This window comes from Ciona robusta, chromosome 8 (assembly GCF_009617815.1).
Source record: "Ciona robusta chromosome 8, ASM961781v2".
NCBI lineage: Eukaryota > Metazoa > Chordata > Ascidiacea > Phlebobranchia > Cionidae > Ciona > Ciona robusta.
The window spans coordinates 959,961-983,831 of NC_143242.1; the positions used below are offsets into that span (position 1 = coordinate 959,961).

General features: G+C 36.1%; 3 protein-coding genes across 3 annotated transcripts; all 3 read left to right on the forward strand.

The window, feature by feature from the left end:
- Positions 1 to 1,365: 1,365 nt before the first annotated feature.
- LOC149732037 (uncharacterized) lies at positions 1,366 to 5,195 on the forward strand. The gene is made up of 4 exons (XM_089882185.1): positions 1,366 to 1,708; positions 2,212 to 2,371; positions 4,161 to 4,365; positions 4,580 to 5,195. The coding sequence occupies exons 1-4, from the start codon at positions 1,620 to 1,622 to the stop codon at positions 4,696 to 4,698; spliced, it is 573 nt and encodes a 190-aa protein (XP_089738311.1). The 5' UTR covers positions 1,366 to 1,619; the 3' UTR covers positions 4,699 to 5,195.
- Positions 5,196 to 11,081: 5,886 nt separating this feature from the next.
- Positions 11,082 to 14,864, forward strand: LOC149732038 (uncharacterized). Its single transcript, XM_089882169.1, is given in 2 exon segments — positions 11,082 to 14,496; positions 14,609 to 14,864. Coding segments are annotated over 2 exon segments (1,485 nt in total). The 5' UTR covers positions 11,082 to 13,023; the 3' UTR covers positions 14,621 to 14,864.
- A 454-nt stretch (positions 14,865 to 15,318) lies between these two features.
- Positions 15,319 to 23,309, forward strand: LOC149732039 (BOS complex subunit TMEM147-like). The gene is made up of 4 exons (XM_089882182.1): positions 15,319 to 15,483; positions 21,931 to 22,157; positions 22,485 to 22,618; positions 22,874 to 23,309. Exons 1-4 carry the CDS (start codon positions 15,407 to 15,409, stop codon positions 23,111 to 23,113), a joined length of 678 nt encoding a protein of 225 aa, XP_089738308.1. The 5' UTR covers positions 15,319 to 15,406; the 3' UTR covers positions 23,114 to 23,309.
- The last annotated feature ends 562 nt before the right edge of the window (positions 23,310 to 23,871 follow it).

The window sequence follows — 23,871 nt, forward strand, 5'->3', positions numbered from 1 at the left end:
TGCTATCCTCAAATACCCTAATAAGGTTACCAATATTGTGTCTCTAGCTTCTCTAGAAGTCATTTTAGTCTAGGACTCAAGTTAAAGGTCGTAACATCCCAGTCCTTCGTAAGAAATCTATATTTTTGCGTTATATATATTAAGTTTACATGGCAAAGAAACTAGCACAGCCGGTTAAATTCGGTAGGTTAACTACAAGTTGCAAAATACTGCTAATGTAAATATATTTCAATTTTATGTCCCATCTTCCCCCACAATATTTATCAATTGATGTTCGAACAATACCGACTTTCATACAATAATATACTGTAGGTAACATGAAAAACTATAGCATTATTAGGGCAAAGAAAATAATGTTTAAAGTGAATTTTATACCCTACTGTGCTATTTCGTGTTATTTACGTATATATTCCTATTTATAAATACACCTTTTTTTCAAAATTACCAATGATTTACAATAGAATGAGGGAAGACACGAGGAGTTATTTAGAGATCAGCACAACAGGTGAAATTTTACAAGTTCGAAAACACACAGGATAAGATGGGACAGTTTATAATTATTATTGGTTTTGATTATTAAGTGTCGTCTGACAAAGTGTCTCATCTTCCCCCATGCTACTATATCGCATTTTTTTGCCAAACTTAAATGAATTTTATCACGTAAAATCAAGCTGTATATGAAATAATTTGGCCAATTTCATTTAACTACGATACTGGATGATTGAAACTGCAAAATTTCGAAAGTGTTAATATGATTCAGCGAGCATCAAAATGAACAACCAGTACAATATCTTGGTGTGAATCTTTTCTTATAGCCAATTAAAAAGGCGGTATTCGTTTAACATAAACATATAATACCTAACTGTAATCGCCTTTGCGACGCACTTTGTTGTACCGTGAGAATACTGTCAAATAATAATATAACATTTGTTTTCGTCTATCATTAAATGGGTATAGACGTACAAGGAGATCTAAATAAGTATCCCAACTTGCCCCAACACCACCTCACCCTGCTATATAATTTTGGATCTGCATAACATTTTAAAGCTGGGTGTCATTCCACTTCCTTTGTGTAAAATGGTTACTTTGTAAATGTGAACGACACATGACACCATCCACTAGTCAGCGCAGTTGTAAGTAACATAAAACCTTACCACAATCACCCGGGTTACGGACATCTCTTGAAAGACGTTAGCACAATAACATACATGAAAAATAATGCTAGCGATGGAATTCTTATTTCAGCACAACTCTGAGCGTAAAATAATATTGCTTTTTATACTTCATACAACTCATGTTCCACCGTGTTAACGAGCACTGGCCGTGAACCGACTAAAAAGGTTTCTTATGTCGCCGCACACGGGCGCGTTGTTTCGTTATGCGCGTAACAAAGAAGCTCCAGCTTCGCATTGTTCCCAAGTCAGACTAGGGAAAGATCTGTTTTGTCAACATACATCAATTAACTGTCAGTCGAAAAGAACTCTTGTCAGACATAGAGGTTACACGCCGAAGTAAAAGACGAAACAGGTTTAACAATTTTGTTAAAGCAAAGTCGAAACCATAACATTAGTTTGATTTGTGTACGGCAAACAAGATTTTTAGATTCATGTGTTTTGATCATGCCAAACTACAACACCCCTGGTCACCCTTATGCATCGCAAAGTATTCATGTCACTTCTAGTCCATTATATAAAAGCAAGGATGGCAGGTAAGCAGTCGTACAAGCTTTAGTATCAGATTTATATATTTAATAAATGTAGTATTGTATTCTTTATATATCGTACGTTAATGAATTATTACATATGCCCTCATTGCAGCAAACAGTAATTTCAAAACCGATATAAAACAATTTATCAAATCATGGCGAAACAAATAAACGATTGCTTAAGTTTTATCACGTCCTGCCACTCTTCTACAATGTATTGTGGGAAACGTTTAAACCACTTAAGTTAAGCCTTAGCAAACATTTTAAAATGTTGTCAGGATTAGAATGAACGCATTCAGCACTTTGTGTAGTTATTTCAAGTCCGTTACATTGCTTTCAGGTCGCTATAGAAGTGCCTATAAGAACAAAGTATTGTTAATCCCGGGATTAAAGTTATTGGCCCTTGATACAACAACGCTATCTGAATACGCAAACGAAACAAGTCTGCTGGATCCGAATTTTTGATTTAAATATTTGAGCTATAATACGTAGGCTTTGATTTACAGGTACACCTACCCTGGCGTTCGAGATCTAACTACTCGTCCATTGACAGCCCTTAATAAAACAAGCCCACACGATTCTGAATCATCGTCTCCAAGGTCGCCACGAGCGAAAACCGCTCCTCCCGGTTACAAAGCAATGCCACCAATAAACAAAAATAAGAAGGTATGATATATCCTCAAACATCATGTTGAGGATGCTTGAAATTATTTTTTTATAATTTAAGACTTTTTTGAGTTTTGTAATATTTTTTCTGGTTTATATTTTTGCCTCAAAAAGGTAGCCTAAATTGCTATTCTATATATTTTGCACAAGCCACTTCTCATAAATTATGTCGAAGTGCAGATGACCAAATTTCGAATATATTTACGACGGGAAGAAAAAAATGTTTATTATATTAATATATAGTAGGGTGAGGGAAGATGGGACACTTTGTCAGGCGCGAGACTTTTTTATATTTTCATTTAACTGACCCCCTTTCAATGACAATCAGAAAACTAATGTTACAGAATGAATTATTCGAAATAGTAAGGTGCTAATATTGAGGGCTCGCTAAATCAGAGTAAAGCTGATGAAATTGTGTAGTTCACGTGTGTGATCGAACGAGTTTCACAGCTTCATAAAAAAACTTTAATATTTTGTACAGTTTATTTTGTTTAATAAAATTGGTTTTAGTTTATTTTTTAACCAGTTTATAACCAGAAAGGGAGAAAAATATAACTTTAATTTGAAATATAAAAACAACAAAAACATATCGGTTCAATAACGTATATTTATAAAGTTTCGTAACCGGCTATTTCCCGCCCGGCTAATTCCCCCCAATGACTATTTCTCCCGGCTATTCCCCCCCACAGCCTGTTAAACTCGGTAGGTTAACTTCAAGTTGCAGAATACTGCTAATGTAAATATATTTCAATTCAGAGTCCCATCTTCCCCCACATTGTAGTTTTGTATGTTTTCATTGCCAAACTTTGAAAGATTTTCTTTTAATTTAGTAATTTATACCTCAAGGGGTTTTCAACTATAAGATACTAATATAATAAAAAGATAATATTTTGAAAATATATTCGAAATTTGGTCATTTGCACTTGGTGATAATTTATTTTGAAGTGGCTTGTGCCAAAAACACAGTAGCAATACCCAATTTGTAGCAAAAATAAAAACTTTATCAATAGTTATTATCATTTTTTTGTTATTACAAGTTCATATACATTTGTAGGATACAATATTTATCCATTTATGTTCGAACATTACCCATTGTCGTTCAAACAATACCAATTGTTATGCAATAATATAATGTATAGGTAACATGTTAAAAACTATAGCAGTTGGGCAAGAAAAAGAATGTTTCGACTTAATTTTCAAAGCGTGCAGTATTATTTCGTGTTATTTACGTATATTCCTATTTATAAATACACTTAATAATCAAAATTAACAATGATTTCAAACTGTCCCATCTTATCCTGTGTGTTTTCAAATTTGTAAAATTTCACCTGTTGTGCGGATCGCTAAATAACTCCTCGTGTGTTTTATTATTTTTCATTAAATTGGTGTCAATTAATAAAGGAATGATGGTACTAATTCGTGGTATTAACCAAAAACCGTCATCTAATTTGATTTTGGAAATATTTGGCAATATGTGCTTAAGTGTTCCATCTTCCCCCATTGTATTGTATACAACTTCAAACCGATGTTGTTTTGTTGTTTTTATCTCAAATTAAAATCATATTGAACCCTGCCTATTTTCCTTGTGCATATATCTCAGTTTTCTATCATTATATGGTTTGAAATACAAGGGGATTTATTTTTATTCCTTTAAAATTAAAGTCTCGTCTTGTCCGACTACCGTATTCCTCCACCCTACTATACGATATCAGTTTTGTCTAAAGTATGATTTTGATTTTATATAGTTTGTGTAGTAGTTATAATATATTTACTATACCAACATTTTTAGTTGATCACCTTAAACTTTCGACAACTCACTCCATGGTGCAGGGATATGTACCGCTGGTTCACCCCTGACCCTTCACAGGGTGTATGGCACGATAAGCAAGACGTTGATCGCTACAGAAGGGAAGCCCTTAAATCTAGAATTCCAGCTGAGAACATTTACCACACGCAAGCCGGTCTCATGCCAAATTACTCTGGATATGTACCAGGTAACATAATCTTCTATTGTTTTTGCAGCTGTTTTAAACGTTTATATTTTTTGAACTAATAAGACTTATATTTATCGTCGCGTGGCGGAGCAACGACAGCTGTTATACAATACTGATGCATCGGTAATTCCATAAATCGTACGGACTACATATAGGCGGGTTAACCACTGAACTACGGCGTGACCCTGTATAACAACTTCTATAATTACCGCAGGTCAAAAATTTCGTTATGGCCAAACATGGGCTCGAGAAACAGTAAACGCCAATCGCACAGGAATCCCTAGAACATGGGAGTCAACTTCGTTGTTTCAAGACCGTCCGATTGGTGCTTAGATTAATAACTAAACTGTATTTTAACAGGCGCAATATTTATTAAATTGCATATTGCTTTAGTGTATACATAGCCTATCAACATACATTGGTCTGTACCCTGTATAGTTCACGTAAAGTTGTGCCCTGTTAAGCGTTACTTAGTAAGCGTTCAATACATCATTGTGTTTAAATAGACAGAGTCCTTCAAAGTAATTTAAGAAGTTTATTTAAAAATTACAAATGTTTATGCAGTTTTACGTTTACAAAATATTAAAAATTTGTTTGATATTAATATAACGATGTCACTATAGTTTTTTCCATGTATATATTACATAGGAATAGTACAAATTGGTTTTAGGTATACATTTTTACTGAGATTCGTATTTAAAGCATATAAGGTTTATTTATTTATTCGTTTAAGAAGGCAACACTACATAGAATATGTTACGTTATGATGAATGTCAATTTTTCTCCATGTTGTTCTTTGTATTGTAATCAATAGTTCCAACATATAATCTCGTAGTAGAAAAATGCCGAGCTTAATTGTTTTGTGCTTATTGCTCAGTAATGATGCTCTCCCCACCGTTGCTATATCCCGAGCTATAGGTTTATTAATGCGGAGTCGTAAATTTTATCTTAAGCTTTCTAAAAGTGAGTATAGGCTACAAACAGATTTAATGTTGTTAAGAAGGAAGCCAAGCAGGAAGTTTGCTTTTCTAATAAAGTTCGGTAAACTGGACCAATACGCAGTTTCAACCAACCTTATTATCCGTAACTTATTCACGTAATATGGGCCTATGTATTAAAGCAGAGCAGAACACGGAACTAAAACAATGAAATTCTGTGCCTTGGAACAATCTTGTGGGGCCTTGTCCTCAGTGTGTCGTGATAGGTTTCATCTTACAGGCGATTCTAAAATTACCAGCCGCCGAAAATGTGTCGCCCAAGGAGCATGACGACTTTCCCGGGAAAGTGTCACCCGACATGTACCACAAATTTATGGCATCTTACGTATAGTAGGGTGGGGGAGATGGGACACTTTTTCATTCTATTTTCGCGTACTATTTGGTAGTAATGAAAGAATTATAAAACCGTCCATTGTTACGTAAAAGAGAAATCAAACGGCAATTTGTGTCCAAAATAACACAGTAGGTAGGTATAGGGAAAATGCAAGTTTTTCGGTAAATTACAACTTGGGCCAAAAAACAAATTTAAAGGTTGTTTTTAAGGCGGCTAAATTTATATTTTTACCCCCAAAAAGTTTGGTAAGGTAAATAAAAGCTATTTACACCTAGACTACTCGGTGTTTATACGACCCTGGTTAGTAATATATCTATATATACGTATATATATAGAAATAGTTATTTTAGTCTATAAATTTATACGACTCTGGTTAGTATATATGAAGTTAAAATGGTGATTCAATTACAAAGGTAAATCTCCTTACTATAGCGACAATTTTTAAAAAAATCGAATTAACATTATTACCAAAAACCGCGAATTTTAACCCAAAAATTAGTCAAGTTCAAACCGTCTTGCTAGGAAATCTGTAACTTTTAAGTGCAAAAGGACAACGAATTCTAGTAAGATAAATGTATCTCTTTGATTAAAAAATAAATAAAAACGCGCCCCCATCGTAACAATTTTTTTTTAAATCGAGTCAACAGTATTACGTACGTGTACGACGATTTTGCTAATCGATATTTATGTCGGCCTAATACTGATATACCTAATCTTACTAATTTACTCTATCAGTGCACTAACATTGAAGTAATAATATATACATATATTACAATAAGTCATTGCTGCATTCCTGGCTGTACATACGTGTACACAAATGCAGTTATAAAACGGTCTCTTTTTAAAGTATTAGGCTATGTCGGGAGTTTGCCTGAGAAGAACGGAATCATCAGGAAAGTTTGGTGCAGAGCATGTAGTCTGTCCGAGATCCAACTGAGGGTGACAAGATAAAAGACATGCTGCATAGAAAAAGATAAATATAGATTTTAATACAGTTTAGCCTACATAATCTTCTTCTAATTTATAATGCAGAACCCACACATTTTTATATAATACTTTTTCGATTTGATGGATTTCGTTAAATGGTTGGCGTGATGATCCAGCACAACTCAGTCTACCAGACATTAAATTTTCGACATTGAATCATTTTTAAGGTATATATATATATAACATGTTTTGCTTATTGTATACATATGATTAACTGCAATTTCGTTGTATAAACTTTATATTGCATTTGAAGGAGAAGTGAAGCTGAAGTGTGCTAATTCAAGTGATGACTTATCTTAATTAATTACTGATCTTTCAAGGGAGATACTAGTAAAGGATGGTTGTCTGAAAATGCAGTGGAATATTTTATATCAGGCACAGTGGATGAAACAAAATTTGGTTTGACTTCATGTTGGTTTTTAAAAAGTTTTTTAAAGGGTCTGAAATTAGCACTGCAAATGAATCATACGAGTCTCTGGTAGAAAATAAAGGTAATGCATTGCGGCATTTCACTTTATTTCCAGTGTTATGGAGCAGTCACTTCAACCTTTTTTTATCTGAATTCTAAAACAGGAGAATTAACATGGTACGATTCAGTTTCGAGCAGCAATAATGAACTTTTGAAAAGAGTCCATTTATATGGTACAATGGGGGAGATAGGACATTTAAGCACATATTGCCAAATATTTCTAAAATCAAAAAAGATGACGGTTTTTGGTTAATACCGCGAATTAGTACTACCATTCCTTTATTAATTGACACCAATTTAATGAAAAATAATAAAACACACGAGGAGTTATTTAACTATCCGCACAACAGGTGAAATTTTACAAATTTGAAAACACACAGGATAAGATGGGACAGTTTAAAATCATTGTTAATTCTGAATATTAAGTGTATTTATAAATAGGAATATACGTAAATAACACGAAATAATACTGTACGCTTTGAAAATTAAGTCTAAACATTCTTTTTCTTGCCCAACTGCTATAGTTTTTAACATGTTACCTATACATTATATTATTGCATAACAATTGGTATTGTTTGAACGACAATAGGTAATGTTCGAACATCAATGGATAAATATTGTTTCCCACAAATGTATATCAACTTGTAATAACAGAAAATTGATAATAACTATTGATAAAGTTTTTTTCATTTTTGCTACAAGTTGGGTATTACTACTCTGTTTTTAGCACAAGCCACTTCTTATAAAAAAAAATCACCCATTGCAAATGACCAAATTTTGAATTTATTTTCAAAATATTATTTTTTTATTATATCAGTATCTTATAGTTGAAAACCCCCTGAGGTATAAATTACTAAATTAAAAGCAAATCTTTCAAAGTTTGGCAATGAAAACTTACAATATAATGTATGTAACCAATAATAAGTTTCTCACTTATATGAGCTCTGGTGTAACGATTTTTGGTGATAAAAATAAGTTTTCCGTCTTCAAATCGGTCGTATAAAACTATTTACATCTCCAAGAAGCGCATTACTCCTATACCTCGCGTTATACGAATTGGCGAGGTCCTTACCGAAAAATCCTACATGTGACCAGCGAAGCGTGACGAAAATTTTTCCATGGAAATGCATGTAGTCGCACATCTGTATAACGAGTTTACGAGTGTCCTCCTTTATCTGTGCCTGGACACCGTCGGCGCCTCTCTCGAAACTGGAGGCGGATGGTTTTGCAGCGCTTGTACGAATTGTAGACAGTTTTAATCAGTTATTTGACGAATTATCGCATTAGATAGTGTTTGCTTGGAGTTTTAGCAGTTAGTACAGTATAAATGTTTAATTTTTTTATTTAGCTTGCTTGTATTATGTGTATGGTTGGCCACCAGTGTAAAATTTTAACTGAAGCTTTGTTTGTTTGGTTATGCGCGCCTGTGTTGTTGGTTCTAAATTAAGTCCCACAGACACTTCAGCAAAACTTTTCTAACTATAAATATTCTCTGAACTACAAGACCTTCCACTTCTCAGTTTATTTTTGAATTTAAGTAGACTGCTTGCTTTTGAAAATCCTTTTTTGACTTTGTTTTCTTTCGTCTGATGATCCTAATATTAATCTCATTAAAAGGGCTATTTCTTGCTTTATGAAAAAAAACCTTCAGAAATGATGTATTAGTTATTAGGATAGCAGGACAGATTGCCCAGTCAAATCCAAACGCTAATCAAAAATAAAGATAACTTTTAAATTTCCCTTCTTAAACTGTTAAGTTGCAACAAGTCACATCAATTTAGAAATTGTAACATGAGTTTATTTTTGGTTACATTGTAATTTAAAAGAAACACATTTACATTTGTACAATAAAAAAGATGAGTCAAATTAAAAAAAAATGCTACCTCTTTTGTGGTTTGTATATGCTGATAAAGGTAATGTCAGTTTAGAACAGGTCACATGTATACATTTTGTATAACAAAATGCTTGTATGCAAGATATAGTGAGAAATCATGTGTATGGTTTGTTGTGAGACAGGTTGTACAAGTGGGTATGATGCATAGGTGATAAAACACAAATTTCTGTTTACCACATGTAACTAATACAGGTCAAGATGGCTGCAGTCCATTCCAAGGAACAACATGTTGCGTGTCCCCAAAAGTTTGATTCCAACCGCTTAAACAAATATTTCTTTCCTGCTTAGTTCCATTTGTAATTTTGTCATTATCCAGCCCAGGAAAGATACATATCCACTATCCAGAGTACTTTTATTTACCATTAAAGTGTTAAAGTATTTCCATCATGAATATTTTCATCGTAGCTTTATAATTCTAAATTCCTCTTTAGCTGGACAGATGGCCAAGAATAGCATAGGATAGGTAGTTTATTATCATGTTTAATATTGCAGTAAGCCATACGTGCAAAGTTTCCGCTAAGTGCTGACTACATAAATTAAAATGCAACAGCTTATTTAGTTGGTAAGCTTGTGTATTCTCGTGAGGCACTTGTCGTTCATTCACTAATTGGATTATTTTTCATCGATTATTTTTCATCTTCAAAAGCGTCAAATGAAAAATTGAGGAACATAACATATGCTCCCCAGTACAAAAACACTGACCAGATTGACCACCAAGATTGAAGATACTGATGACTTGACACTCGTAGGTGAAATATGCAATACATTGGAATCAAGGCAATAAAATGTGATATGTCCAGTCCAGTGGAGTGATGTTTATGCGGCGTTGCGCATTGATTGTTTCTTGTAACTGGGCCCTGTATAACAGTGCGGAGAAACTTCGCCTTGCTGTATAATGTTCTTCTCGTGTGTGATGCTTCTTCTTACATTTTTAGTTATCGCCATTTTTATAAGCCCTTCCAGTGCTGTATGGGCACGCAGCCGGCCCAGGTAATGCTTGCTGTCCTTACTGTTATCTGTATCGTGATGTCGATGTCGTATTGTCGAATAAACTGAGCTATAACCTGAACTTGTTATAATTAATGTCATTACTTTTCTGCTGAAGTCGGATTTCTGTTGAGCGAGGTGCGAGACGGCGATATATGCAATCTGTACGCCACGCCAATGCAGGAAGGGCGAAACCGTTGTTATGACTATTTCTTGCTGCTTCTTTACCACACCCCCAATCGTTTTAGCCATAATGTTGAAATACATTTTGAGGGCCATAGATTTTGATCAAGATGATTCCAGTGTGTAAGTTAGCGGAAGAGTTTCATTATTTTTTTAACGTGTAAGTGACCATTACAGTTTTTAAATGAATATTCTTCACTTTTACATACTCAGCAACATTCTTTAAATAGATGGTGTAAGTCAGTTACATCTCATTTAGAGATAGAACCTGCAAAAATACAATAAAATGAAGTTCATTCTTGAGTGGTTTGTAACTTTGTACATTTTAAGATTTCTTTGAATTTTGTAGTTTTTAAACACAGTGCAGCAGCAGAGCATATACAATATAGCTTCTGGCGATAGACCTTACTTAATCAAAGATCCTCATGGGTGCGATTGTCAAATCTTACACCGGTGAACATTCGTTACTTTAACAGTATAAACACATCTATAAATACCCAACTGTCTACTATATACACATAATAGGCGTAAACTGAATAATAAATTAAACATTTATACTGTACTAACTGCTAAAACTCCGAGCAAACACTTTCTAATACGATAATTCGTCAAATACCTGATTAAAACTGTCTACAATTCGTACAAGCGCTGCAAAACCATCCGCCTCCAGTTTCGAGAGAAGCGCCGACGGTGTCCAGGCCTGTTATAGAGGGCGCCATGGCTACGCGCGATCGGTAGCTGCCAGTAAGCTTATCATTTTTTATGTATATTATTAATTATTACTGCATTGTGTATTTGTAAACGCCATAATTTTTTGCATATGTAACCATTATCTACTTTCTGCTTCTATTTGAATAAGTGCTTTAACTTTCGATAATCACACACTGTTCATACACACAACATATAAAACAATTCACTCCGTCAATACATAAAGGGGAAAAATAATGAACGTGTGCATTCTCGAGTTGGTAAGGTGTACTATATCAAAGTAAGGCTGTAGCGGCCCGTCGTAATATTACGTCACACCAATACTTTTGTCCCCAATATTGACCCAAATGTTTGACGTCGCGTGCTAACTTTCCCACAACGCGGCGGATGCACCTTGCCGTTAACCGAGTTAGCGCCGATGCTCCCAGTTGTTTCCTTTTCATTGGAATCTCGTTATCGCCATTTATCACGCCGATTCTTCTGACACCCGGAATTCCTTTTTCCCCTCAAACCATTCCCCGACTGCTATATATACCGTCGTGTGATTGCCATTCAAAAAGATAAGAGAAACGAGAACTAAACGAGATAACAACGAGAGACAGAACGACATAACGATACGAAGCATATGAACAAATAAACATAGTTACTTTAACTGAAGGTACAGAACCGTGTAATTTCATGCCAGCCAAAACCCTAGATAACCCAGACTAGGAAACGGCAAACGACAACTCCTAGATAACCTAGACTAGGACGTAGCTTTAGACGCGCACGAAGTCAACTGCAGATCACCTGCAATCAACTCATAAACAATACACCAACAACGGGTGTCTAAAAGGCCCTCCGGGATCCTACAAACATTTAATGAATTATAAAACCGTATCTTTACGACTTCCACAGACCGTTGTTAATTGTTTAAAACACGATCAGGCTATTTGGATATTATGTGTTAACGGTGTCCCATCTTCCCCGACTCTACTATATTATGCTAATTAGTTTAAAACGTACCTATTCATTAGGGCTATGATCTCTTGTTGTTCTTTACTTTGGCAACACTTCTTTCTTAAAACTTTGATTTTTGTCAAAATGACGGTTTAGTGCTTGAGCAGAATCCTGACAGCATAGTACAAAAGTTAGGGAGTCTGTTAGTGTACTATGCTGGCAGGATTTTAGTGGTGGAATGTTGTCGGAGTAAAATAAAAAATCGCTAATAAAAATTAACAAAATTTTGACACACGTTGATGTATAGCAGCATGCAGAACATATTAAAAAATTGGAGTAATAGTTTTTACCTCATTAATACTTTCGCAACGCATTCTCGTAAATTAGTATTACACTTGGAAAAGCTTTGAACTGGCGAATATATATAGCCAGCTTTGGGTGCTAGTGAGGAATCCTCCCCCCCTTGCCTATAGAAAAACGAGAGACTAAAAAAGGAAAAGAGAAAATCGTTAGACCGTAACGGTATTTTCCCATAAAAATCATATATTAGTAAATATATTATATATTATTAAATATCCCGGGTTATGGTTCACCTGGAGCAGCAATCTTGGTGTCGTTGGAAAGAAGAAGCGACACTTCAATTGTAACGTCAAAATCACCTCACTGTATTCAGTTAATGTGTTTTCTCCGTTTTGTGTTTTTTTGAGTTCTTTCACGTGTTTCTGCTGATTGTTTTTTCTCACATTCCTTCTCCCGTAATTGCCGGCGTATATTGTGTCACGTGAGCGGCTGCAGGCATGCCGAGGCGCGGCCGCTTGAAAAAGCGAGAACGTGGCCAGTTCTCTCTCGGGTTTCTTACCGTTTGCAACTGTTTTTAGATTCTCTGTATGCTGACTTTTCGTTGCGTCTTTTTTATATGAGTTGTGTCTTCAGCAAGTTTTATACGTATACGAACTATTAACGCATATTATAATATCAGTGGGATTGTGAGCTAGCGGTAGGCCGTTAAAGCAGGGTGCCTGAACCTCCCTAACGATAAATTCTCGTTACAAATTGGCGATCCTGCCAGGACCCTGCTATCGCTTTATAACTCACAATTTTACTGCGAGAGAGAGCTTCGCTGATTTTATATTAACCTTCTTTTTGTTGCGCCTTCGCTATGTCTTTTAACTTTTTAATGTCTCCTCCCACGTTTAATCCAACCCAAAATATCGACGATTTTATTAACGTATTTACCTCGTATTGTGAAAGTGTCAAAGCGACCGAAGACGTGCGACGTCATATGTTCTTGACTGCGATTGACGCGGATCTTCGCTGGCAAATTCAAGGCAAGGATAAAAGCGTGTTTTCCTTGTCCCTAGAGACTATCCTGCTGCGGGCACGTAACGCAAAGTCAGACAAGAGCATGTTAGCCATTCGCCGAAACGAACTGTTCAACCGGAGGCAAGACGCGCGCGAGAGCAATAAAGATTTCGTATATTCAGTGAAGTCTATGGGAGACCTTGCTTATCCAGAAGAAAGCCCCGCAAAGGACGAGGTCATGTATCTCGCACTTATTAACGGACTCCATGATAGGCAGCTAGCGCAAGCAATACCACAAAAGTTGGATTATGCGCGGGAATTTTGCCTCGCTGCCCAAGTTGTTTTAACGAACGACAATTCTAGTACGTCGCTTAAGGCAATGCCTGTCGATCGTGCAACGAGTATGACGACGGCAGACCACCGAAATGAATTATCCGTCATCCTTACAAAGCTAAGTGAAATGGAACGAGAGTCGATAAGAAAGTCCACCGACATCGGGAATGTCTTGGCAAAGCTACGCTCAGACCTTGATCAAGTAAAACAGCAGCGTTTGGAAGTACGATCAGCATCACGACAAACGTATGGGAATGATCACGGACCAAGATAGCCAAACCGAAATACATACAATCGTCACGGCAACTTCAATAATCGTAAGTGTTTTAATTGTGGTCGAATGGGTCACGTACGGGCAGAGTGTGTGAGTAAGGATAAAACAACCAAAACCAGTGACCAAACAATCCGTAACAACAACGAAACCACTCGTTTTAATATTTCCAGACCACCAATTATGATGTCGGGAAACGCTTCGAAACCCGACAAAGTTTTCAACCTTAAAGATCCCCGGAAACGTCAGACTTTTCAAGTAGGCCAAACTCGATTTAGCGATCGAAAGCGTTTTGTTAATATTTTGTTGGGTGCTACGCCGATGTGCGCACTTGTCGACACAGGCGCTGACATTTGCATAATGAAGCAAGAGTCGTTTGAGGTTTGGTCCCGAGACAACCTCAACCCTACTCGGCTACTACCCATTCCTCCCGGTAATCGATTCGTTGGAGCAAATGGGAATAGCCTGAACGTAACTGGCACCGCAATATTACCCATTACAGTGGACAGTAAAACTTTGGACCTAAATGTTTACATTGCTACAGATATTACACACAATTTCATGTTAGGATTGGATTTCTTGCAAGACCAACAGTGCCGGTTGTGTTACGATGCTCAAACTTTATCGATCGGGGATTGCTCCATCCCACTGCTATCGAAACCGTTCCTTCCCCATCAAACGGACATTTGCTTGACGGAGGATTTGATTGTTCCCGGTCACACCGAGGTACGTGTATCTTGTAAAGTCTGGCATGTACCTAATGAAGATAATGTACCCGGTATGCCGGTTTTTATCGAACGCATTGAGAATTTTACGGAAAAGTTTGATATTTTATCAGCCAACTGCGTAACAACTTGCAAGAACAACCGCGCAAGCATTCGTCTTGCTAACCTGACAGACGAGAACGTGCAATTGACAAACGGCGTACGCATCGCTTCCGCTACCCCAGTTTCTGCCACCCAACTAAAAGTACTTTATTTATTAAATATATTTTTTTGATACGTAATTGAAGTGTCGCTTCTTCTTTCCAACGACACCAAGATTGCTATTTTAGCCTTACTATAACTCGAGATATTAAAGTTCAAAGAGAAGTAGTTTCTTTCATTCGGCGGGGGGGGGAGTCGACTTCACTAGGTGCAGCGACGATGGAACCGGTCTATGAATAATACGCTAAAAGTAGGGGTTGCGAAAGTATTAATAAATCAAAAACTAGGGGCGGTATTACCCCAATTTTTTAATATGTTTTGCATGTTGCTATACATCAACGTGTGTCAAAATTTTGTTAATTTTTATTAACGATTTTTGTATTTTATCGCGGGTCAACTTTGACGGCCCACCCAACCAAAAGTACTTTGATTATTAATTATATCTTTTATACGTAATTGAAGTGTCGCTTCTTCTTTCCAACGACACCAAGATTGCTGCTCCAGGTGAACCATAACCCGGGATATTTAATAATATATAATATATTTACTAATATATGATTTTTATGGAGAAATACCGTTACGGTCTAATGATTTTCTTTTTTCTTTTTTTAGTCTCCCGTTTTTTTCTATAGGCAAGGGGGGGAGGATTCATCACTAGCACCCAGCTTTGTCTTAATCTGTACTGTTATTTGGCACAGGTTAAACTAAACATGACATTTGTACACTTTATAAACTGCGTGGCGCTGGCATATTCACCCTACGTTGTGACATACAAGACGTCAATACTGTAAGTAATTTTATTTAATAAATCTAAACAAGAAATTACGTTATCTTTTTTCTTTCCACTGATCTTTTCTTCGTTACCATGTTTAAAAACTTTGAAGTTATGATACTTTTAAAGCTCATTTTTAACACATGGAGCTATACAGAGAAGACGGAAATTTTTTTTCCGCTAGGAGGCGATGACAAATTCGTTTCTCTATTTTATGGGGAGCAGTTAGTTTCACGGTTTATACACATTAGATATAAACCCCTAACCCCTAACACTAACCCCTAACCCCTAACTCCTAACTCCTAACCCCAAACTCGTCAAACAAAAAAAAACTTGAAAAATAAATATAAAAAAAGTATTCCACTGTGCGGGACTCGAACCCGGTAAAAATGAAACAAAGTGAGTTTACGACCGCACGCAAACCGCTACACCACAGACTCGACGACAATAATCACATTGAAAGAGCGTATATAACCGACCTAATGTGGGAAGTATGTTCTTACAATCTTACTAGTGTTTTATGTATTTAGAAAGGTATTTTTATTATTTTAATATTTAATTAATTTGTTTTACACTTATTAACACTTTGTAGTGCTGTTTTGTTTGTTTTTCCGTATTTTTTAATTTAAATAATTACCGCCTCTAGCGGAAAAAATTTTCCGTCTTCTTTGTATAGTCCCATTTATTTTTAACATGAACGCCTAACTAAAAAAAAGATCATTACCATCTATTTTACAAGTCACCAGTTAAATGAATATCTCGTTGGCCCTAGATTCCTGTAGTTCTGATTGTAACCATGAAGGCTAATTGTGTGGACAACCGCTTGTCTAGGGTTTTTAATAAGATATTGGTGATAGTAGCATTGTTTACAAACAGTTGCCTAGTTAATGTGGCTGCAAAATGAATAAGATTTTAAAACAAATGACCAAATCTAAAAAATAAATTATTAGCATCATGTTGAAACAGGAGTAAGCAAATGTCAGTTATATAATGAGGCATGACCATTATAATAACACAGGTGTTCTGTTTCATACATTTTGTGCCCGCATAATGTTCATCACATTTAATTGAAATATACATTTTTTGGTTGGAGTAATTGCTGTTATGTATCTTGCCAAAGAAAACACATGCCCACAATGTTGCCACCAAAGAACATAGATATCAGCAAGTAAGGACAAGGCCGCCATCTTGTTTCCCACATGTTTCCCGCTCAAACATCGTTGAACTTCACATGCGTTAACCGACATATTTGCTCATTTTTGAGCAATGTTTGGGTTATTTATGTTACACAATTATATATATTTAATGTATTTGGCACCGGCATAGCATTAATTTTTTATGTTTAAAAAGCGAATGCTTGAGTTTTGGTTGGCTTGTGAAGTATTCAATTGTTTTTAATTTTGATGCATCATAAGTGTTTCCCGTATCCTATAGAACAACTATTGAATAAAAAAACGAAAAGGTCTAAAAAGCAGTTAAAATATGCAAAATATCCGTCTGGTGCCCATGCTTGATGCATTTCATGGCCTGATGTGGGAAAACAAGATGGCGCCCATTGACCATTGTTTTTAAACAATGGCTGTCCTTACTTGTATGTTTATTCTTTGGATGCCATGGTAGCCTCGAACCTGTAATCTAGACACAGACACGCTAACCACTGTTAGGGATAAAAAACCCTAGTGTATGTTTAACTAAGACGCACGTAAAGGTTAAACTACAACGCTCGTGAAGGCTATTACGCCGCACGGGAAGGTTAAACTACGACACACATTAAATCCATGTGTGGATCCCAACTATTTCATAACAAACAGTCTAGCCGGTTGAGAAAAATATGGTAAAAATAAGGCTAGACTACAGCGCAAAGTTACAAACGTTTGTTTTGTTTCGCCTTTTTTCCGGGAATTGACGCCAATGGGGATGTGCCAAGCGGAGCCGGAACTCAAAAGCTTGTGCCTGAACGCAGTGGCGCAACCAGCGCGTTCAAAAGGGGGCTGTCATATTTACGTCCAGTCAACGGTTATCTCTGACGCGATAAAACACCCGCTTTATTGGTTGTGCACACGAATATATACTCTATTTTACGCGGTAAATTAAAACTAATACTACATTATTAATAAGACGTATCTAAATTAGTATAAACAGATGAAACATTGGTGACAGTTTTACGCATATTCATCATGGATAATGTAACGATTATTTACGTCAGAATACCTTTGATAAACCATTACGATTGTTATATCACAAACGAGATTGTTGGTAAACAATCGTGTTTTATTTGCTTCCATTATGCGCAAACGTAAGGGCAAATATCCAACCTGCATTCAAGCACCGGCAAGCTAAATATTCAAGGGGACAATCGCTATTATGACGCAAATAATCAACGTGTGAATTGCTATTATGTCGCAATAAATATGCTGCTTGGCTGAAGAAAACATCGTAAATATACAGCAGTGCTATACTTCTGGTCCGTACCGCCTGTTACCTTGTTTAATTGGCAAATTACATTTATTTTACACGCAACTTCGAGAAAGGCAATGCCATGTTGCGAATTCCCGCCGAAAAAAACACATATGCGTGCGGTTTCTAATTTCACTATTTAATATTATTTGTTCACGAGCCTTCAGTAGTTTAGTATGCAGGTGGTACGAGAACGCTGCATGAAATAAAGTGGTACGCGAGTAGATAAAGTTTGGGAACCACTGGTTTAGATACAGATAAACCGCGATTATGTGAATTTTAATTGGTGGAAATATGAGAGCGAGGAGCGGCGCTATCAGTAAAGTATAGCAAACAGAAATTGTAATATGATATTACAAAGTATCGTCCCGGCCGAGCTTGGACAGAAGCCAAAAAAACATCGCTTGTTGGCACCGCACCAGAACCAGAGTTTCATTACGTCACTTTTCACAAAAATAAATTCACAACGATTGCTTCGCTTGTTAGGTGTGGACTGTATGCTACCGCATGCGTCTTCCTTTATTTCCTACGCCGGCGCAGAGCGTAAAAATGTGACGCTCATACACGATGTTTCGATCTCGTGGTTGGTTGGGAAGTGGGCACATTCCTCCAGATTGTTATATTATGAAACTATTAAAACGTCAAAATTAATAGTTACGTTGCAATAGGACAAGTGAAGTAACAATTGAACGAAAATTTGTTCCAATTCCAAGCGAAGGAATGTAATATTGAATGCAACGCGTATGTGTGCGTCCTAGCACTTTCTGGCTGCGTGCGTGTCTGCGGAAAAGGGGGCTGTCATGACAGCAAAACAGCCCCCCTGGTTGCGCCCCTGCCTGAACGTCTTCTTTTTTACTTTTTTTTAATGCTATTAACAAAGAAAGTGAAGCTACTAAAAGGTAACGACTAGTCAGCATAGCTTTCTCTTTAATTATTTTTCATTCGTTGAATTTGCTTTCTTACAAGTAGCGAGATGCAACATCAACGAATTTCAAGGCGTATCGGATTACAATTATTTTATATGATTTTACGTTTTGCAACACTGAGAATTATGAAACATCCCTTTAACCACAAACCACGTGCCTTGTAATATTTTGAATAGCAATGCTTTTTAGCTAAACAGGAACGTATTCTCCTACGCCTTTTTCCTTGATAACAATATAGGCGCTCGGGCTTGTGACGAGCCTTTCGGTAAATCTCGGCGAACCCTAGCTTTTGCAACTTCAGCACATCCATAGGCACCAAGTTTTGAAATGTAGTATTCCTGTTAATTAATTAATAACCAATTGCGTGGGAGTGCGGCAAACACGCAAAGACAATTTAATTCGGGTGTATCTTAACGCAATAGTTAGACCTTCTACGCAGCAGGAACACTTATCGCAATCATCTTTTAACTTGCAAGTGTAATATCACTCAATATCTTAGTAGTCTGCAATTTATTTACTTCGCCGGCTGCGTAACAAATCGCATAATGTTAATGTAAGTTACCTATTCGTGCAGTTCTGACGTAACAAACAGCTTTATTTTATTATAAATCTGGCATTTATACGGACAAGAGACATACGCAGTTGTGAGGTAACATAGCTAGCTATTTCGCAATAATAGGAATTGTGACGAATGTGTATTACGTGAGCAGTTTAAGAAGTACATGGTGCATGAACCTGTGCCGTATTTATATCAAAAGAGCTGTTTTTTTCATAGGCAAAAAGTCGTTTTTACCTGCAAATGCTTAGTACTGACAGTTTGTGTGTTGCAAGTTGAAATCATGGCGGTAATCTGGCTTTGATCCGAAAAAATTGTTGGCTTATAGCCAAAAAAGACTGTTAGTGGGTCAGCAAAAGAAAGTTTGTTAAAATATAAGTAAAAAACCAAACACCACTGTGCGAATTTAGTATTTTTAACACCATTTTAACATTGGTAAAAAAAATGGGCCCTAGGATAACGCATATGTCTACGATTTATGAAACTGCCAGATAAATTTAAACAGGAATCAGTATCGGTCGTATTTTTGTTTTTTTTACATGCCTGACGCGCATTCGCATCTTGCATTTGTTTTTTGTTTTTATCACATCAGGTGTTCCATTTGAATTACTGATCATAACTACGATATTTTAAGTGCGCACGTCCTCCAGACAAACCCGTGTGGGATAAGTTTTAAGCGCGCGGGAGATAGCACTTCTATTGTTTATTTTATTAGGGGTGCTTGCGCACCCCCCTTTACCATTTCAAAAGGAAGGAGACGTTTTAGGTCAGTTTGGCAAGTTTATATTGATTACTAACTATCTTTACTTGCTATGTCTCTTTTTATGGTTTTTTACTGGTAAACTTAATTTTTTAAAATTATCCTGCTGACATAAAGGAAACGTGCCGAACCAGGTTGAACTTTCTGTCAAAATCATGTTCATCACGTGCACGATTCAGACTCTAGTAAACTTGATTGCTGACAAAAACATAATTCATTTGATGTTGTTAAACTCAGTCACACAAGTGTAGGTGTACAAGGTGGTGCACACGATATCTTTGGTAATTTAGTTGGTGTGAGCAGTCAGGACAATGGCAGTCATAGTGTTTGGGAGTTGTATGCTGTACCTTACATGGCTGCAATGGTGGGCACCTGGAGACAGCAGCCTTACCAATAAAATAAACAATGAAGGCGCTAATTTTCACACTTAGGGTGGTATGCAGAAAGTATAATCAACTTTGATCTTAGATCAAATTTCTTTGTTGACATAACAACGATTTAAACGGTATGCAGAAAGTATAATCAAAGTTAATTACCGATTTTTGATTGTCGATTATCGTCAAAAAGTTAAACAGCGAAATCGGCTGTTTAAGTGTCTGCCGGCGTTGTAAATTGGTAGTTTCAAAGTTGGTAACGCGACATAAGATTAGTTTCTGTAAATCCTTTTCAAATAGATTGTATTGGATCGTTTTTATAGGTTTTAACTGAGTCTGGGCCTTTTTAGAAAAAAAGCGCTTTGGTTCGCAAAAGTTCGTTAACCGCTTACTGACCTTATTCCGACTTGCTGCTACTCTTTCCATACTATTTATACTGTTTATATTGATTATTATTCTGTTAAAGGAAAAAAGCAATAACAAATTCGATTTTGACTTTTATTAAACATTTTTGTCGCCATTTTTACTGAGAATTGCCTTCTTCGTCAAGTAATTTTCGAGAGAAATTCTCTCGTCCATTGTTACGTCACAAACACGAAAAAGATAAACTTAGATCAGCTAAGAATCACTGATTATACTTTCTGCATACCACTTAAGTTTTTTGCATGATCTCCGTTTAGCTAAACTAAGATCAAGCAGAAACCTAAGTATACTTTCTGCATACCACCCTTAAGATATCTTTTCTATCTGCTTTGTCTAGATGTCAGCGCACACAAAAATATAGCTATGCTGGTACTGAAACTGACATACTGAATATGGCAGTTTTAACATCAGTGTTAATCGGTGCCGGGTGACTGACTACGATAATCAAATGGTCCTAAAAACGTAAATATGTTTAATAATGTGTGGTTAACGGGCCCCAGATTCAACTTGGTGCATCTCTATTTATTATACTCCTCCTGTAACATAATATGTTTAACATATCCATTATAATCATTTCATCAATAGTAGTCTGTCACATTATTACAGAAGAGTTCTATTTCTTCTAGCTTGGCCGAAACTCACAAATTAAATGCATGCAGGAATAACCAGTTTATTGAATTCTGATCTTGCTTCGGTCAATTTTTTTTTATAGACGAATACAATGACGAGTAAGAATTTTTTACAAGACAATAATTACAATGTAGGTCAAAAGGTTTAAAACTTTAATTTTGTAATTCCACAATATAAAGTTTACATGTTTTACAGGAGTATTAAAATAGCTGATACTGTATTTAAGCCTAATTTAAGATACGATGCGCAACAGGGCCCTATATAGATTATAAGGGTATATAAGTTATGATTACCAGATCCAGTACACCTACACAAACACTGTACTTTAATTTAAAGATCCGAGTACAATACTTTGATGGATATTGGATTCGCTGGAATGATCTACATGGTGACACAGTTGATAAAGATGTTAGCTCTTGCAACCTTTTTTCCTTCATTGGATTATAATTTATCCAGCAACATTAATATTGTTGGAGAAGTTCTAAAAAGTGCAGTGGATATTGGTGATTTATGTGGTCTATATTACATTATCACGAAGACTGTTGGAAAACCAGAGTTAAAAGGTTAGCGCAAGTGTTTAAAATAACTTTCAGGCATTGTTTTTTATGCGGTTATGTTTTAGTATTTCATTCAATAAACAAATACACTTTATTTGCTGAGCTGTAATTAATTGAATATCTACTAATAAGTAGCCTAGTAGTTTGTAGGATTTTACGATAAATTTTGTAAATATATATTTTTTTGAATTAAATATTTCAAAGTGCAGTACTGATTAGTAACCATGTTAACAGGACTTACCACTCGTAACTTTCGGTTATAATAGAACGGGAGGTTAAGCGACGTACTATTGGTTTAATGAACTTTCTGTTAAAATATGTGTTATTTTTCAGTGTTGGTTACCAGTATTGGTTGGGGAGGTGCACAAGTCCTATTTAGCTACTTTCTATCTTTTTGGGTTGGTGCACGAAGTGTTGAATTTGATTGGAAGTATATTCAAATGGCTCTTGACTCCAACATTACTTTGGTATTGTTCATTTTTGAAAAACATTTATTTAGATAAAAGGTCACATATCAAAGTAAACAGTGCAAAATTTTAAACCATATGTTCAATATTCCTAGAAATGGTACAAGCTTGTTTATCTAATGTATGATAAATATGGTTTCTACAGACCAAAAAAATAGTTTCATTTCTTACTTAAAATAGAAAATCGAAAGTTATTTTTCTTGATTTTTTATCAATCAATTTTACTATGTATAATAAAGTATTGTGTTTGTACAGATACACATACTAGCAATGTCCTCGCTTGTTTGGATGTGGTCTCGAAATGATATCAACCGTTCCATCCTACCGATTATCACCACTCTTCTTGCACTGTGTGTTTTCCGCAATCCAATTATTGAGTTGCTTCTGCATGTGTATGTATTACATGGCTGGACACTACTAGTGTTGAAAGCTTTATTTACATTCTCCGTTGCTGCGGTTTCTTTACAGTTTTATCTTGGTTTCATAGAAAGTTGATACAAGTTTACAACAGTTGGCGTGAACATGATAAAAAAAGTATGGTAAATTAATAATTTGTAAACTAATGCTGCTTTGAAAAATGTCATTTTAATGGAATTCTTTTTTAAATGTCGTTTTTTACATGTCACATGTGTGAAGTTTGGCATTGAAACTTTGGGTATGTTCATGGTCCAAATAAAATGTATTTGAAGTGGTTGAGTATGCTCCTGTAGCGATTGAGTGTGTTTTGAGCACAGATATATATAGTTTTCCAAATTAACTTAGTGCATAAAGATGACATATCTTGCATTTTTCCAACAAGGCAGGAAACTATCTGCCCAGTCCGTCCGTTCGGCGAACAGACGCCACTTTTCAGTGTAAAACGTTCTTTCCTGTTACTGCTTTCGCACATGTGTTTCATGCTATAAAAGCCCTCCTATTTTCTGTGTTGGGAGGGCAGTAGGGAGCTCTCTTACACTCTTGCTGTCCTCACGTTTGTTCCTGGCCTGATGCCGCTCGTTTGTCCGTATAATAAACCGAGTTGTCGACCTAGCGTTATGGAGTCGTGACGTTGCGATGGGTGCTAGCGTGAACGGATCTACTGCACCCCCCCGCCACGATGCGTTAAGATTGGCGCGATCGTTGAACTTTACATTACCGCACCCCCTACACTCTTGTTTCATTCTTAAGTTTTTTCGTTTTTGAAGCTATCGTGCTTCAATGACGTCACTGTTGCTTCTCGGTCGGATTGACAGGCACTTATCGATAACCATAGA

Bases quoted from the DNA above. Each gene is read 5' to 3' on its own strand.
- LOC149732037 (XM_089882185.1), top strand. From the start codon at position 1,620: ATGCCAAACTACAACACCCCTGGTCACCCTTATGCATCGCAAAGTATT. The intron at 1,709-2,211 runs GTAAGCAGTCGT...TTTGATTTACAG, and splicing joins TATAAAAGCAAGGATGGCAG to GTACACCTACCCTGGCGTTC. The intron at 4,366-4,579 runs GTAACATAATCT...TAATTACCGCAG, and splicing joins TTACTCTGGATATGTACCAG to GTCAAAAATTTCGTTATGGC.
- LOC149732039 (XM_089882182.1), top strand. From the start codon at position 15,407: ATGACATTTGTACACTTTATAAACTGCGTGGCGCTGGCATATTCACCC. The intron at 15,484-21,930 runs GTAAGTAATTTT...TTTAATTTAAAG, and splicing joins ACATACAAGACGTCAATACT to ATCCGAGTACAATACTTTGA. The intron at 22,158-22,484 runs GTTAGCGCAAGT...GTTATTTTTCAG, and splicing joins TGGAAAACCAGAGTTAAAAG to TGTTGGTTACCAGTATTGGT.